At 42.3% G+C, this 13,150-nt stretch overlaps 2 protein-coding genes across 5 annotated transcripts in view; both read left to right on the forward strand.

Annotated features, from left to right (window-relative positions):
• Spf45 (splicing factor 45) overlaps window positions 1-1,445 on the forward strand; it is a 32,996-nt gene extending 31,551 nt beyond the window's left edge. For all 4 annotated transcript variants that reach the window (XM_075669779.1, XM_075669780.1, XM_075669777.1 and 1 more), the window contains exon 10: window positions 1,278-1,445. In XM_075669779.1, coding sequence (XP_075525894.1) covers window positions 1,278-1,375 — 98 coding nt within the window. In that variant the 3' untranslated portion in view covers window positions 1,376-1,445. The remainder of the gene's footprint in view (window positions 1-1,277) is intronic.
• Window positions 1,446-3,420: 1,975 nt separating this feature from the next.
• On the forward strand, window positions 3,421-12,944 carry LOC142557730 (uncharacterized). Its single transcript, XM_075669781.1, has 2 exons — window positions 3,421-4,420; window positions 6,260-12,944. The coding sequence occupies exons 1-2, from the start codon at window positions 3,761-3,763 to the stop codon at window positions 6,548-6,550; spliced, it is 951 nt and encodes a 316-aa protein (XP_075525896.1). The 5' UTR covers window positions 3,421-3,760; the 3' UTR covers window positions 6,551-12,944.
• Window positions 12,945-13,150: the final 206 nt, after the last annotated feature.

Below are 13,150 nucleotides of genomic sequence, written 5' to 3' on the forward strand. Positions count from 1 at the left end.
CCACTTTTTGACGTTGCATCAACCGAACAGAACGCGTATCGAATAAAATATCTCCGATCGCACCCATGGTCTGTATAAGCTCTAGTCACACAGAGAACTAACACACTGAGCAACATGACCAATTAGTGGGCCATTACAGTGTTTGCGATATAGAAGCATTACATATTAATTTGCGTGTTCCTGCACTTTCTTTATTTTTATCCTTTTTTTTTCGTCACCGTCAATAGAGAACATGCAATAACTTGTGTATCCACGTATGACATTGTTGAAAGGAGCACCAGCTCTGTCAGGAGCAACTGAACAATGCTTCTCGTGTAGCTGAGTGTGAGCATCACACAGTTAAGCAGTTCAACCATCCCGACATTGCACACACAAGTGTGACATTGATGGATGCACAGCTATGCTTCTGTGCACGCTACTCATATGCCTTTTCGCGGTCACGAGTACTTGAATGCTTCTCATTCATGTACATTAAAAAGACAGGACATAAAAACCGTCAAGTTTCGTGTATTCATGTTACATTTACCATAATGTAACAAGCACTGTGCAAGTTACGAAGTCAACAGATGCACCTGATCACTTTGTGCTTACATTTCTTTTGTATCCAAAATGCAGTTTTGGGTACGGGTTGACAGTCATGGGCTTTCCATTCGGAAAGTGAACCTGGCAGACTCAAAACTAAAATGTTGAACGACCATGAAGGGCCAAATAACAAGGCACTGTTATCCTAAGCCTGCAGCATAGGAAGGCAGGATGCACACTATTGTGTAGCTCACAAAGGCATGCTTCTCGTGTCTCTGCGTAGTGTAAGTCGCAGGGCTGTTGCATGAGCCGCATCCTCTTCTCCTGGTTGTTGTTGCAGCCTACAATGGCACAGTGCTGCCAGATGGATAACTTTTGTACATTCCACTTCTCAAGATATGCAGAAGACAAACAGCTGAGCGGGTGCTGTAAGAACAGATCTAAAAACATTACAACAAGCAAGCACGCACAGCAAGTACAACCATTTTCTTTCATCTTCCACAGACCCTGCCAGAAGGCAGCACCTGGTGTTGAGAATAACAGATCGGCTGACACTCACACTATGAGGCTATAAAAAAAATCTGGTCTATATTTTTGCAAAAATGGCACTGATGCAAGTTTGACTCATTTCCTTGAGTGTATTAATATATTGTCATGGAACACTACTAGGGACTCTGCAGTTTTAAGATCATTTAAAGAAATTCTTGACACTGTTCTTGCAGTTGCTTTCAAGTGGTTTCTCGTTTGCTTTGCAGCTGTTGTTGACACCAACGGCCGTTACTTCGGTGGTCGTATTGTCAAGGCATCCTTCTATGACCATGACAAGTTCAAGCGCCTCGAATTATCAGACTGACTCTTCACCTAGGCACTTGTCTGTGTACATATACCTTGGCATCAATAAAAATGTAATTTCATTCATTTCATTCTGCCCTCCTATTGCAGTGACATCAGCAAGCACCAGGATTTTCTTTTTTCTTTTCATTTGTGGCACATCATGAAAGCAGTGTGCTATATGAAACACTGTTCTTTTTGAGTTTTGCATTACTTTGGTAAATGGTGTACTTTCATAGAAAACAGTTGTAATTGATGATGCACTCTGCAATTGTGAATCTTTTTGCAACATGTTCCACTTTCAGAGAATCATAATTACTGCAGCATCAGTACAATAATTTCCATATAATTGCAAATTCCACAGTGTAATTTTTGTTAGTGCCCTAAACAAACACATTATATGGCAAGTAATAACTGTTTGCCTCTTGTCATCCTTTAGTTATAGCAACAAATGTGCCTATAAGCTTGTTTGGTGTAACAAATTGTGAGCATTAATATCTTCAAGCAATTGCTACGTTAGTGCATTGTTTCCCAAACAGTGAAAGTCCATTCAACAAGCTCACGAAGCTGCTCTGAGATAGTAAATTATAGGCTGCAGTTGGTGACTAAGCCACCTTGTGATATCAGGGCCAGCTTAGCAATTGAGAGCAGAGTCTTTGTCAAAAGCTAATTTGAGCACCTGCACACCATCTTCCGGGTTCCTTCACCTAAGTCTAGCCCTAGTGGCTTCACGCAACCACTTTTCACGTTCGAGAAAAATTCAACTTTTGTGTGCCACCCTGTGCGATTTAAAACTGGAGAGTAGTCGCTAAGAAACTTGTTTTTCTAGTAACTCCACTGGTGAGTATACAGAGTACTTCCCAGCCTCATGCTGCATTACGTTTGTGTCATTTGTGCCTAGTAGAATGCTGCCATGAGGCAGTGAATGCACGATTAAGAGGAAGCTTTAGCTCGGATGCTCCTATCTAAATACATGTAAAAGGAGAATTCGTTTTTCTTGACAACCACTGCACCAAATTTGATGAGGTTTGTTGCATTTAAAAGAAAAACTGAAAATCTAGTGACTGTTGGTATCGAATTTTTTAATTAGGCCGTAAATTTTTTATTAAATATTTGTAAAAATAGAAAATTTTCAGAAAACGAAACTATCAAGTTTACAACTCGCTAACTCAGCAAGGAAAAATATCACAATTTTGTGAATCGCATCTGATAGTGCATCTAAAGCGGAAAAAATTCATGTTAAACATGAATCTGAAAAAAATCTAATATGGAAATACTGCTTTTGCAGAACCCTTGCACACAACGTAACAAATTCACGTAAGATATAAATTGACATATCGAATTTTTCCGCTTTGAATGGTCTAACGGATGCCGTTTACAGAAAATTTATGAACTTCGTAGTCTATAATATATACATATATATTTATTCAAATACCCTAAAGGGCCTCTTGGAGAGGGTATTACATCGCAAGGTATATATATATATATATATATATATATATATATATATATATATATATATATATATATATATATACCTTGCGATCACTTTAAAATTCTTGAAACAAAATCCAGGCTCTAAATCGAAATTCCGCTTTCAACAGTCACTAGAATTTAACTTTCTCTCAAATGCATCAAATTTCATTAAAATCGGTCCAGGGGTTATCTCAGAAAAGCGTTTTTGCGTTTTACATGTATTTGAACAGGCCATGTCGGTGTTGGGCCCGAGCTAAAGCTTCCTCTTAAGCTCTGCCATCTGCGATAAGCTGCCCGTTCACAGACGATGGATGGTGTGCGAACACAGATGATTTGTTCAGAAAAATAAATGAATAAACATAAGTACGGACTACAGATACTACAACATCAATAGATAAGGGTATAGAAAGGCACAAAAAAATAAGGACTCACCTCGGGGCAGCTGGGCGCGCGCGCGCCGCATGGGTAGGCCAGAGCGCAAGCGCGCGTAATCTCGGATGCCGTGGCGCGCGAATGATGGTTCTTAATGCCGCCGTACAGCAACGTTGTGGCGCTGCGGGCGCTGGTATACTAGGCTAACTCCTCATGGCTCCTCGGGTGTTCTGTGCTATGATCACTCTAGCATACTCTAGCTTGATCGCTGGGCAACGCTCTCCAGCATTTGTAACGGTTAAATGTTCAGGCGATTGTCTGAGAAGTACACGTATATTTTTCATGTCAATACAACAAACATATTTATTGCGAAGCGCGCGCCTCGTTTTGATTACCTGCGCTGTGCGACTTCGCGGGTACCCTCGCCGGCGTCTATTGCACACGGAACCACGCGTTGAAAGTGCTTCGCAAGTGACTCGTGAGGCCGCTGTGTATTACAGCGCGGAAACGACACACGAGTGGCTCATGATTCTGCCAGGACGTCGGTCATCGCGCACCGATGGAGAAGAATCGAGGAGGTTTTGCACGGCTGAGGACAACGCCGAGGCGTCAACCATTTTCGCAGGCGCAAAGTAGCATTAGCTCGCCGCAGCCTCCGGCCACTGCTGCCGAGCATCCGTGGACGACAAGCGACGTCGACCAGCTCGTGGAACTGATCGCAGCCCGCGCCTCCGTGCTGCTGGGCCCAGTGGACGGCACATCGAAGCGCGTAGCTTGGGAAGAAGTGTCCCAGCGGCTCAAGAGGGCCGACGACGAAGTCCGGCGCAAGTGGTCGGGCATCGTCGCCGATCTGCGCCAGGGCAAGCGTTCGACGCCGTTCAAGCCGTACGAATTAGCCGCGTTGAAAGCGCTTGGCGCTGCAGAGCGGCCCGGCGAGCGCTCGCGCCCACCGATGTCGCAAGCGTCGCAGGAGCCTCTGCAACTCCAAATCGTCCCTACAAGTGTGCGATCTATCACGACCGACACCTTCCTGCAGCAGGAGAATACTGCGCGTCGGTCACTGACGCCTACAATGACGTCCGTGAGCTCCTCGGTCGGCATCAACACGGCAGCGGCTGGCCTGACCATCGTGGCGTTGAATCGCGAAGTGTCCATCACACCGGTGAAGCCGCCTCAGCCGCCACCAAGTAACTCGCGAGATTCGTCGGAAGAGCTGCAGGTAACTGTCGCAAATTATCCAACGGCAATTACCCAAGTTCACATCATAACTACACTATAAGGAGCAGCCATATTTTAGTAATAAGTTTCCTGCAGAAAAGGGGGGAAAATGTTCCGCAGAAATCTAGCTGGATCATTAGGCCATTACCACTTGTTGCAGCTTAAAATGCGGGCAGCAACTACACCAATGACTACACTCTTATAGGCAAATGTACACCCTTTCGGGTGTGCCACAACAAAGTAATCTGTCTTTCTTGCGTCTCCTTCCTTGAAAACGCAGCGCTCGCTACTTTCCTGTCGAGAATGCTCTGTCATGCTGATTCGTGATTTGGAAGTACCGGGCTCGCCGCGTTAAAGAAAGGAAATGCGGACAAGACAGATGACGATTATTGTTGTGGCAAAAGGGTGTAATTTTGCTTAAGAGTGTAGCAAAGAGATAGGTAAATCAGCTACCAGCTGGCAATCGGTCAGCCGATACAATTGGCCACCTTTATTCACCTTCGGAGAGAGAAATAGGCTGCTCTCAGGCAGAGTTAGTGCGAATTGAATTGAATTCTGGGATTTTACGTGCCAAAACTACGATTTGATTATGAGGCACGCCGCAGTGGAGAGCTCCGGATTAAATTTTCACCACCAGGGGATCATTATAACGTTTCCACAAGGCACAGGACACGAGCGTTTTAGAGATTAGTGCAAAAATAATTAACAGGTGAGGAGACAGTTTAAAGGATTCACTAATAATTCAACACTTGTAATAGTGCTGGTGTCCTGGATGAGAACTTGAATTTTGTGTTAGCTGTCTTGCTAAAGGCAATATATCTGATTATGGAATTGAGCATTGTTGGCATCTCTATAGCGCTCGCGTGATCATGGCACAGTTCAGACACAAATAATTAGCGCACTATGACCATTAGTGATCTCGCTGTGCAGTGCATATGTGTGCAATGCCCCATTGTGTAGCTTGTCTGCAAAACATAATAGTTTAAAGGGACACTAAAGTGAAAAATTATTTATTCTCCATCAGTAAATTACCATTCTATCACACCAAAAACACCGCTCTTACAACGATAAGACGTTTGGTAAGCCAGAAAAAGCGCAAGAACGAAATACGGGTGGCGACGCCTACTTAAGTTCCCGCATCTGGGGGCTGTGACGTCCTGAATTTTGATGGCATCTTCTAGGGCCTACTCATTATACATAGCGGTACAGATTGACTACATTGTGTTCTAAAGGAACCAAATATTAAACATGGCAAATTTCGGGAACCTTTATTCAGCCAACGTGGCCCAAATGCGAAAACATACTTTGGAATCCCTGACGTCATGCTGACGTACCGGCGCTGGAGTTTCAGCGCGAAATTGAAATACTGATACTTGGACCTTCATTTTCTCATCTAATAATCAAACTATTTTTTTGAAATGACTGCCTGCAGAGTTCTCAAACAATGCTTCATTAGTCTAAACTGATTTATTGTTTCGCTTTAGTGTCCCTTTAACATGTAAACTCGTAAATATGCAGATGAGCCCATTCACACAAAACTGGAGATGCAAGATGTTTATATCATATAGACCTCTTTTAACTATCTCTGTGCACTACACACAAATATGAATGGACTGCTAACTTGTGCATGATTCAATGCATCAGTGCAATGCAATATGGCAAGTATAGAATGGAGAAACGCTTCTGCTCAGATTTTTGTGCACATTGAGTAACTCGAGACGGTCAAAACAAATTTGGAGCCTTTTGGGGCACTGTTTCTCATAACTTGGACATTGCTTTGAAACATAAAAAGCCTTACAGAGAACCCCTCTTGCCCGACCCATTGCACTTCCTTCTGCAGGTGCTGCGCTTCTGCAATTCGGTGCACACACAGACACCAACTGAGCATGACGAGCCTAGTGCCAAGAAAGCACGCCATGGCTCTTCCTCTCAGGCTGACACAACCAGCCTACTGCAGAGGCTCGTGTGTCTGGAGGAACGTCGAGTTGCACTGCAGCAAGAACAGCTGTCCGTCGACCGTGAAAAAGTGAAGTGCGTGCGTGATCTGTTGGCTGTCCTGGGCAAAAACGACAAAACAGCGCCTGTGCCAAATGGAGATCTGGTGGCTGCTGTAGTGTCGTCTGCATTGTAGAGTGGTCGACTTGGTCAGCTGTGTGCACTTTGACCACTTGTACATGATTCTGAGCCATCAATGCATTGTAACATTATATGCGTGAATTTAGGGGGTATGCTGGCTTGGGGAGACAGAAGTTTGTAGACCATGTGAGCACCAACGAGGCTGCGTTGCGGCAACACCTAGTGGTCCAGCATTCTGGTTTCGAGTGAGTGCTGCGCACATCAATTTCATTCTAGCAGAGATGGTCATTCGAGAGGTTTCAAACAGCATGTTTTGCTTCACCAAGCCTGAGTCCATTGAGAAGAAAGCAAAAATGTTATTTAGCTCAGGAAAGTCAAACAAGAAGTGCTTTCAAACAAGCATCATGCGTTGCAAGGTGGGGAAACTTCTTTGCTTAGCATGACAACATGCCACATGTACTACTGTTGGGGAGTCCGTTTTGTGCTCCTGTGGGCACCAAATGATTGGCCCAAACTCGCGACTAAAGTCTGGACAGCCAGATAATGCAGCAGAGTTGAGCATAGTAAGGGCAAAAAGAAACGATGTGTACAGGACTCTATCCTGTCTACATAATTTCATTTTGCTTTTATTTTGCTCAATGACACACAATGCATCGGCTGGCCCAACAGTCAACGATTCTGTAGCAGAGCAGTTTGGCTGACATTCAGCATGGTCCACAAGCTTTTGTTCCTTATGTTACTTGTTGTATATGGACACAACAGAGCCATGACTGCATGCAAAATTAGGGAACATGTTCTATTTATTTTTAACATGCATAGTACAGCAATTGGCATCCTTGGCTGCTTTTGACTGTTTTGTCAAAAGTGGTGTGTGCAGCTACTTTCACTGTGGGTACCTTCTGGTCGCACCATTTGGCATTAGCTGTGAAGAACATGGAGGATGTGCTTTGTAATGATAAGTGTTGTTGATAGTACAACTACTAGTTGTTTCAGCCAAACACTGATCATTACACAGGTGTAGAGCTCGGCAGTTCTCTTCATTTTTTTGTAACTGAGGTTCCAATGGCATTGCTGTTTCCTGTGTAAGCTCTTACTGTGTTTGCAATGCTTCAGAAAAATCAGTTGTGTTGGTAAAGCACCATAAACAGTTGTACAAAAGTTTGGTTAAAACAATTGCTGTTTGGAAACCTTAATGGCATTGACATTTTCTGTTCTTTCCCAAGCATGCGCTCACTTTGTGCATAGTGGTCACTTGTGAATGTTGGCCACATGACTGTGCTGCCTTCAGGAAAGTTCATGTGTGTATTGGCTTGAACGACATATGGTAAATTTTCACAATTTAGAAGCCTTACAAACATTTATCTATGAGTGCTTTATAGAGAAGTTTGCTCGACTGATGAATCTTCCTCGAGGAGAAAAGCTCACCATTGAGAGATGCAGTCATCACATCTGTTTTCGGTTAAGCGAAAATTGCATTTGCAGTCAGTGAGCAACATCCATGCCCATCACAGGAATAAAAATTGCTTGTTACTAAGCAAGTGCTCTCAATTAAAGTGTTTAGCGTTCACATTTTTATACAGCTGTCGATGTCAGCACTGTTATGGTTTGACCCTGCTGCAGGACTAAAGAGGAGAGAAGAAAAAAATTGTTGGGAGTTAACCTGATGCATCATTGGTTTGCTGCCCTACACGAGGGAACATGTAAAGGGGTTTACAATACTGTAAATGGGCATAACAGTATTAGTAAGCAAATCAGTTTTTCTGGCTATGTTTAATTGATACCACGTGCATCTAACAGGAGTTCTTGGCTGCAAGCTGTGTGTTGATCTGTATTCACACATGAACACTTTTACCTTAATAATTCTGCATGCACATAAAATTCCACGTGGACAAACTAGCATTGTCATCTTCTTCTGTGGGCAGAAGAAAATATTCGTCGGGCAGGTTGAGCTTGTAAAGCCTTTAGTATGCTTTCATATGCTTACAGCAGAATGCATTAAGCATCACAGCTTAGCTAGAAGTAGTCTGCATTCCCAAGTGACTGTGAAAGGTCTCGTTTGGGTTGCTCATAAGTTTCCATAATGTAAATACTGCATTCTTGTGGCCGCTGGTGCCAATTTTTGAATACAGCCTCCGACAGTATGGCCTGTACAAAGTGCCCACTTGTGAATACGGCCTCTGACAGTAAGGCCAGTACAAAGTACATTGTGAACATGTTGTGCATCAAATGAACGCCACACATTCTAAAACTGCACAAGAATGTTGCAGTAACTAGTCAGACCTGCTCTTGTAATTCTGAAGTATCAGAGCAATGTGACATTTAATTTCATAGGCCCCATATTCTGTGGTTTGTAACATCATTCCTGCACGCCATGATGAAAAGTAAAACCAGAGTCCTTTGATAACTTTTTTCTCTGACAATGAAACTTCTATGCAGCTTTTAATTTAAAGAATTGCATGCTTAATGTTATTCACCTAAATGCACCACTTCCTGTGCTGTCTCCTGCAACACTGCAGTAGAAAAGCTCGCTTGAATGTGCACGCAAGTTACCCTTCTCCAGCCAATGGCTAAGTGCCCTCTAAACAATGCTGCACCACATCCTGGCTACTTGTGCAGTATAGTAAGCTTTCTCACGTAAGTTTTGTAACCAGAAAAAGTTATCAAAGAACTCTGGTACAACATAGTCTACAAGGGCTTTTTTTTTTTTTTTTCTTTCAAGGTGCGACCGGTTGTGAAGTGAAAACCACTGTGAAAATCAAAATTGTTTTGTTTAGAACATTTGGATACACTTTCCAGCTACTTGTCTACATAGTCGCCGCACCGACTGAGACATTTTTCGTAGTGTGCTAATAACTTTCCTATGCCCTCATCACAGGCAGCCGGCTGTGCTTTCAGCCAATTCTGTACATTGGTCGGCAGCTTGTTGTCTGAGTCAAACTCCTGTCTTCATAGCCTAGCCAGCATTTCATGTGAGCAAAGAGATAGTATAATCAGAGGGAGCGAAGTCCGGGCTTTACGGTGAGGGATCACACTTCCCGTCGAAAACGCAGCAGGAGCTTCCTTGTTGCAGCTGCACTGTGCGGACGGGCATTGTCGTGAAGAAAGACAACCTGATGACAACGTTCATCTTCGCTTGTTCTAGATTGCCTTTCGTAGCCATTCAAGAGTCGTGCTGTACGAGGCTGCAGTGATAGTCGTGCCACATTCCATGAATTCCACCAAGAGAACACCGTTGCTGTCCGAGAACACAGTAGCCATACACTTTCTGCTGGAGAAGGTTCGCTAAGACTTCTTTTGCTCTCAGAGAATCCACTGTTTGGATTGCTCTTTTGTTTCTTCAATTTCAAAACACCCATGTCTCGTCCCCCTGTGACGATTTTCTTAAAAAGATCTCCTTTATCATGGTAGTGCTGGAGCAACATTAAGAAGCTGACTGACCATCACAAAAGACAGAGAATGGGCGCAGCGCCCATTTTGTGATGGTCAGTCAGCTTCTTGGAGAACTCGCCTCGCAAAGAGTTTGTGGTACTGGAGTCTCCCACTCACGATGGTATAGAAATCTGAGTGTGAAATTTTGGGAAACAAATAACACAGAAATTGTGAACCGACGATTTTCTTGAATTGCCTGATCCACTCTCTGAACAACAACATCGGTTGGCACTCACTTCCTTCCCTGCCCACCTGCATCATGAACGTCTGTGCATCCTGCTTCAAAGTTCCGGCACCACTGCCACACTTTGCTGTCACTCATGAGAGTTGTACCGTACACATTAGTCACCTGATGAATTTCAGCTGCATTGCACCCCTCAGCATGCAGAAATCAAATAAAAGCATGCACTTCACACTTAGTGGGCAACGCTACTGTTTGAGGCATATTTACATGCTCACTGTGCACTCAGAATTGACAACTGGGAACTCGTGCGATCGACAGGCATACTGGAGACACTGCGCAACAGATCTGCGCTCAGTGCCATCAGATTTTCACTGTGGTCTTCATATCACGACCGACCAGACTTTTAAAAAAAATCCTTTCGTATTTTGGTTCTCCTGCAGTCATGAAAATGTAATGTTGGGCCCTCCCACTCATAGATGCATCTGTGGAATCTCACTTTGCAAGAGCTACTATATCTTTTCACTGCCACTAGTTCATTTATTATTATTAACTATGTGTGGCATATGTGCGCTTGATCTGGCCTTAATGCAGGAGATGGAAGATCGACTAAGGATGTGTGTACCAAAGACCATGACGCTGCACTTTTCAGAAGCATGCAACTGACCTAATCTTACAGCAACTCAGAAGGCTTCGACTTCACCCTTTCATTAACATTTGTCTTCATAATGTTTATATGTTCATTACTTTTTCCATTCTTGCATATTTTACTATTTGACTGAGCATTTTATTTAATCCCTCTGGCAGAATTTTCAATGATCCTGTACTAGTTGTGTTCCTTTATTTTTTTTCACCGCAATATGTATTTGGTACTGCTTAGCACATACATCATGGGCCAATATGCAATTGAGTGTCTGATTTAGGTCGGAAATTAGTCACTCTTTTTGTTTGCACTTCTAAGCTAAAAGTGCTTGAATATTCTTGACAACAAAGGCTGCTTAGCAGGAAGCAGCCAGTGAGGTTTGAATGGGCACTGGTGCTGTAATCACTTGAGATATGTTTGTGAGATCCCATTTATATTAGACTTGCTTTCTGGTACCTCTCTGCCGACATTTGTTGCTATTTCAACTAGGGTAATTGGTTACAAAACTAGCCAAATGTGTTTTAAGGACTTTATGGTTTCCTCTGCATGGTCTCTGTTTTGCATCTTAATTTTTTTTTATTCAAACTTTTCTGTCGTGCTAGATGCATGGTGTAACTATGGAGGATAGTGTGTTTAGACTTTTTGTTCCACTACGATGAGGCAAGTTACATTCTTTATATATGGTTTTAACTCTGCAAAATGTCTTTTCAGGAATTACAGGCTGCACTGCTATGCATTCTCAGCAAGATGCTAAGTTTATTGGTAAAATATATCGTATACACACAGTATAACAATGCTAGCAACACAGGCCTAAATCTTTGTGTTTGCATTCCCTTTGACCTTATTGCTAGCATTGGTAGGAATGCTGAGCAAATGCAAATATTCATTTTTTTTTTTTAGGTTCTGCAGTATTGTTACCTTAAAAGAGAGAAAAGCTAAGGCTTCTACACAAATTGTTTCCATTGTTACTATATAATGATGAGGTATACAGCAAGCTTCAAGTTAAATGTTCAATATAATGTGGCACTTGCCTCAAGTTTAAACATTTTCATTAGACATGTTGAGATATGTTATTAAATATAAGGTTTAAGGTTATTATTCAAAACTCATTAGCCTATTCAGTGTCTGTGCACTTGAAGATATTCACTGCAACCTTTCTGCTCAATTCGCTTCTTAGCTAACTGGATACGAAACTTGACAGTGAAAATTCTGGACATATATTTGTGTACATGTGTGCATACTTATGCAACAAGCTTTTATATGTGTCCCAAGCGATATGTTGTTTGCCATCTCTGACAAGTCCGATGCACTAGCTGTGCAATATCTTTATCAGCCGGCTAGATAAAAGAAAATGAAAGGAACATGGCTTGCCTGAATGCTCAAATGAAACAGAAGCTCTTTGCAGTGTGTGGTGTGCCTTGACACAATGACAGGACTAACTTTGATGGAGAATATATTTTGGCATACGATAAAAATTCTTGAATAGTAACCACCATGTCCTGAATATTACATAACCATCCCATATCTTTAAAATGCAAATGCATGCCCAAAATGCCCTAATGAGTTTCATTTTCAAATTCTATGTCTGTGGCTATGGCTAAGTGACATTTAGCCTTTCACTGAATGTGCACATTGTGGATTGATGTAATTGCAAATGTGGATTTTGCATAGCATTTCATATTATTAACATGAATTTGGCCGGGTCGTGAGAAAAGCACCCCGTGTAGATTGCATCAAAAGAACTGAAGGACGTGGACGACACCTTCCTGCTGTGTCACTGCAAAGTGTTGAGAAGATGAACGTAACCTATTTCATGCTGGCTGTGCAGAACAGGTGAAACTTCAATTACAGCCACACCTAGACACTGCCAAATGACATTTCTCACTTATTGTGCAATGATTTTTCTTTTTCTTTTTTTGCTTGCTTACAGAATGGTGAATACGGTGTCGGTAATTATGTAAATACTGATGCTACCAATTTAATGTTCCTATTTATATTTATGTCGGAAAATTAAGAGAGACACTTTACCCTAAGTGTAGCTTGTTTATATCAAGCCCACTTCTCAACATTGTATAAGCAAGCTTGGTTTCTGTGTTTCATTCTGGCATTGACTCAGTTCAGTAGAGTTATAGTAGTGTTGTGAAAGCATGGTTCCGAGTATGATGCGAGTCCTGTTGTAAATAAAGTTTGTGATGATATTTCTTTAATAAATGAATAAACAGAAGATGATGTAAATTGTCTCACCAATATAAATGTCATATTCTTTTTTTTTTTAATTTGTTTGGTGCTGCAATAGGGACTGGATGCGAGCTCGCTGCTTTTTTAAAGGGATGCTAAATAGAAAAGCAAGTTAACTTGTCTTAGTAGATTACATTATGCAATACAAAAAAAATTACGACAAT

This window comes from Dermacentor variabilis, chromosome 9 (genome assembly GCF_050947875.1).
Source record: "Dermacentor variabilis isolate Ectoservices chromosome 9, ASM5094787v1, whole genome shotgun sequence".
Lineage (NCBI taxonomy): Eukaryota > Metazoa > Arthropoda > Arachnida > Ixodida > Ixodidae > Dermacentor > Dermacentor variabilis.

Excerpts from the sequence above, each read along its gene's own strand:
- LOC142557730 (XM_075669781.1), top strand. The coding sequence starts at position 3,761 with ATGGAGAAGAATCGAGGAGGTTTTGCACGGCTGAGGACAACGCCGAGG. Across the intron at positions 4,421-6,259 it reads ATTCGTCGGAAGAGCTGCAG|GTGCTGCGCTTCTGCAATTC; the intron begins GTAACTGTCGCA and ends TTCCTTCTGCAG.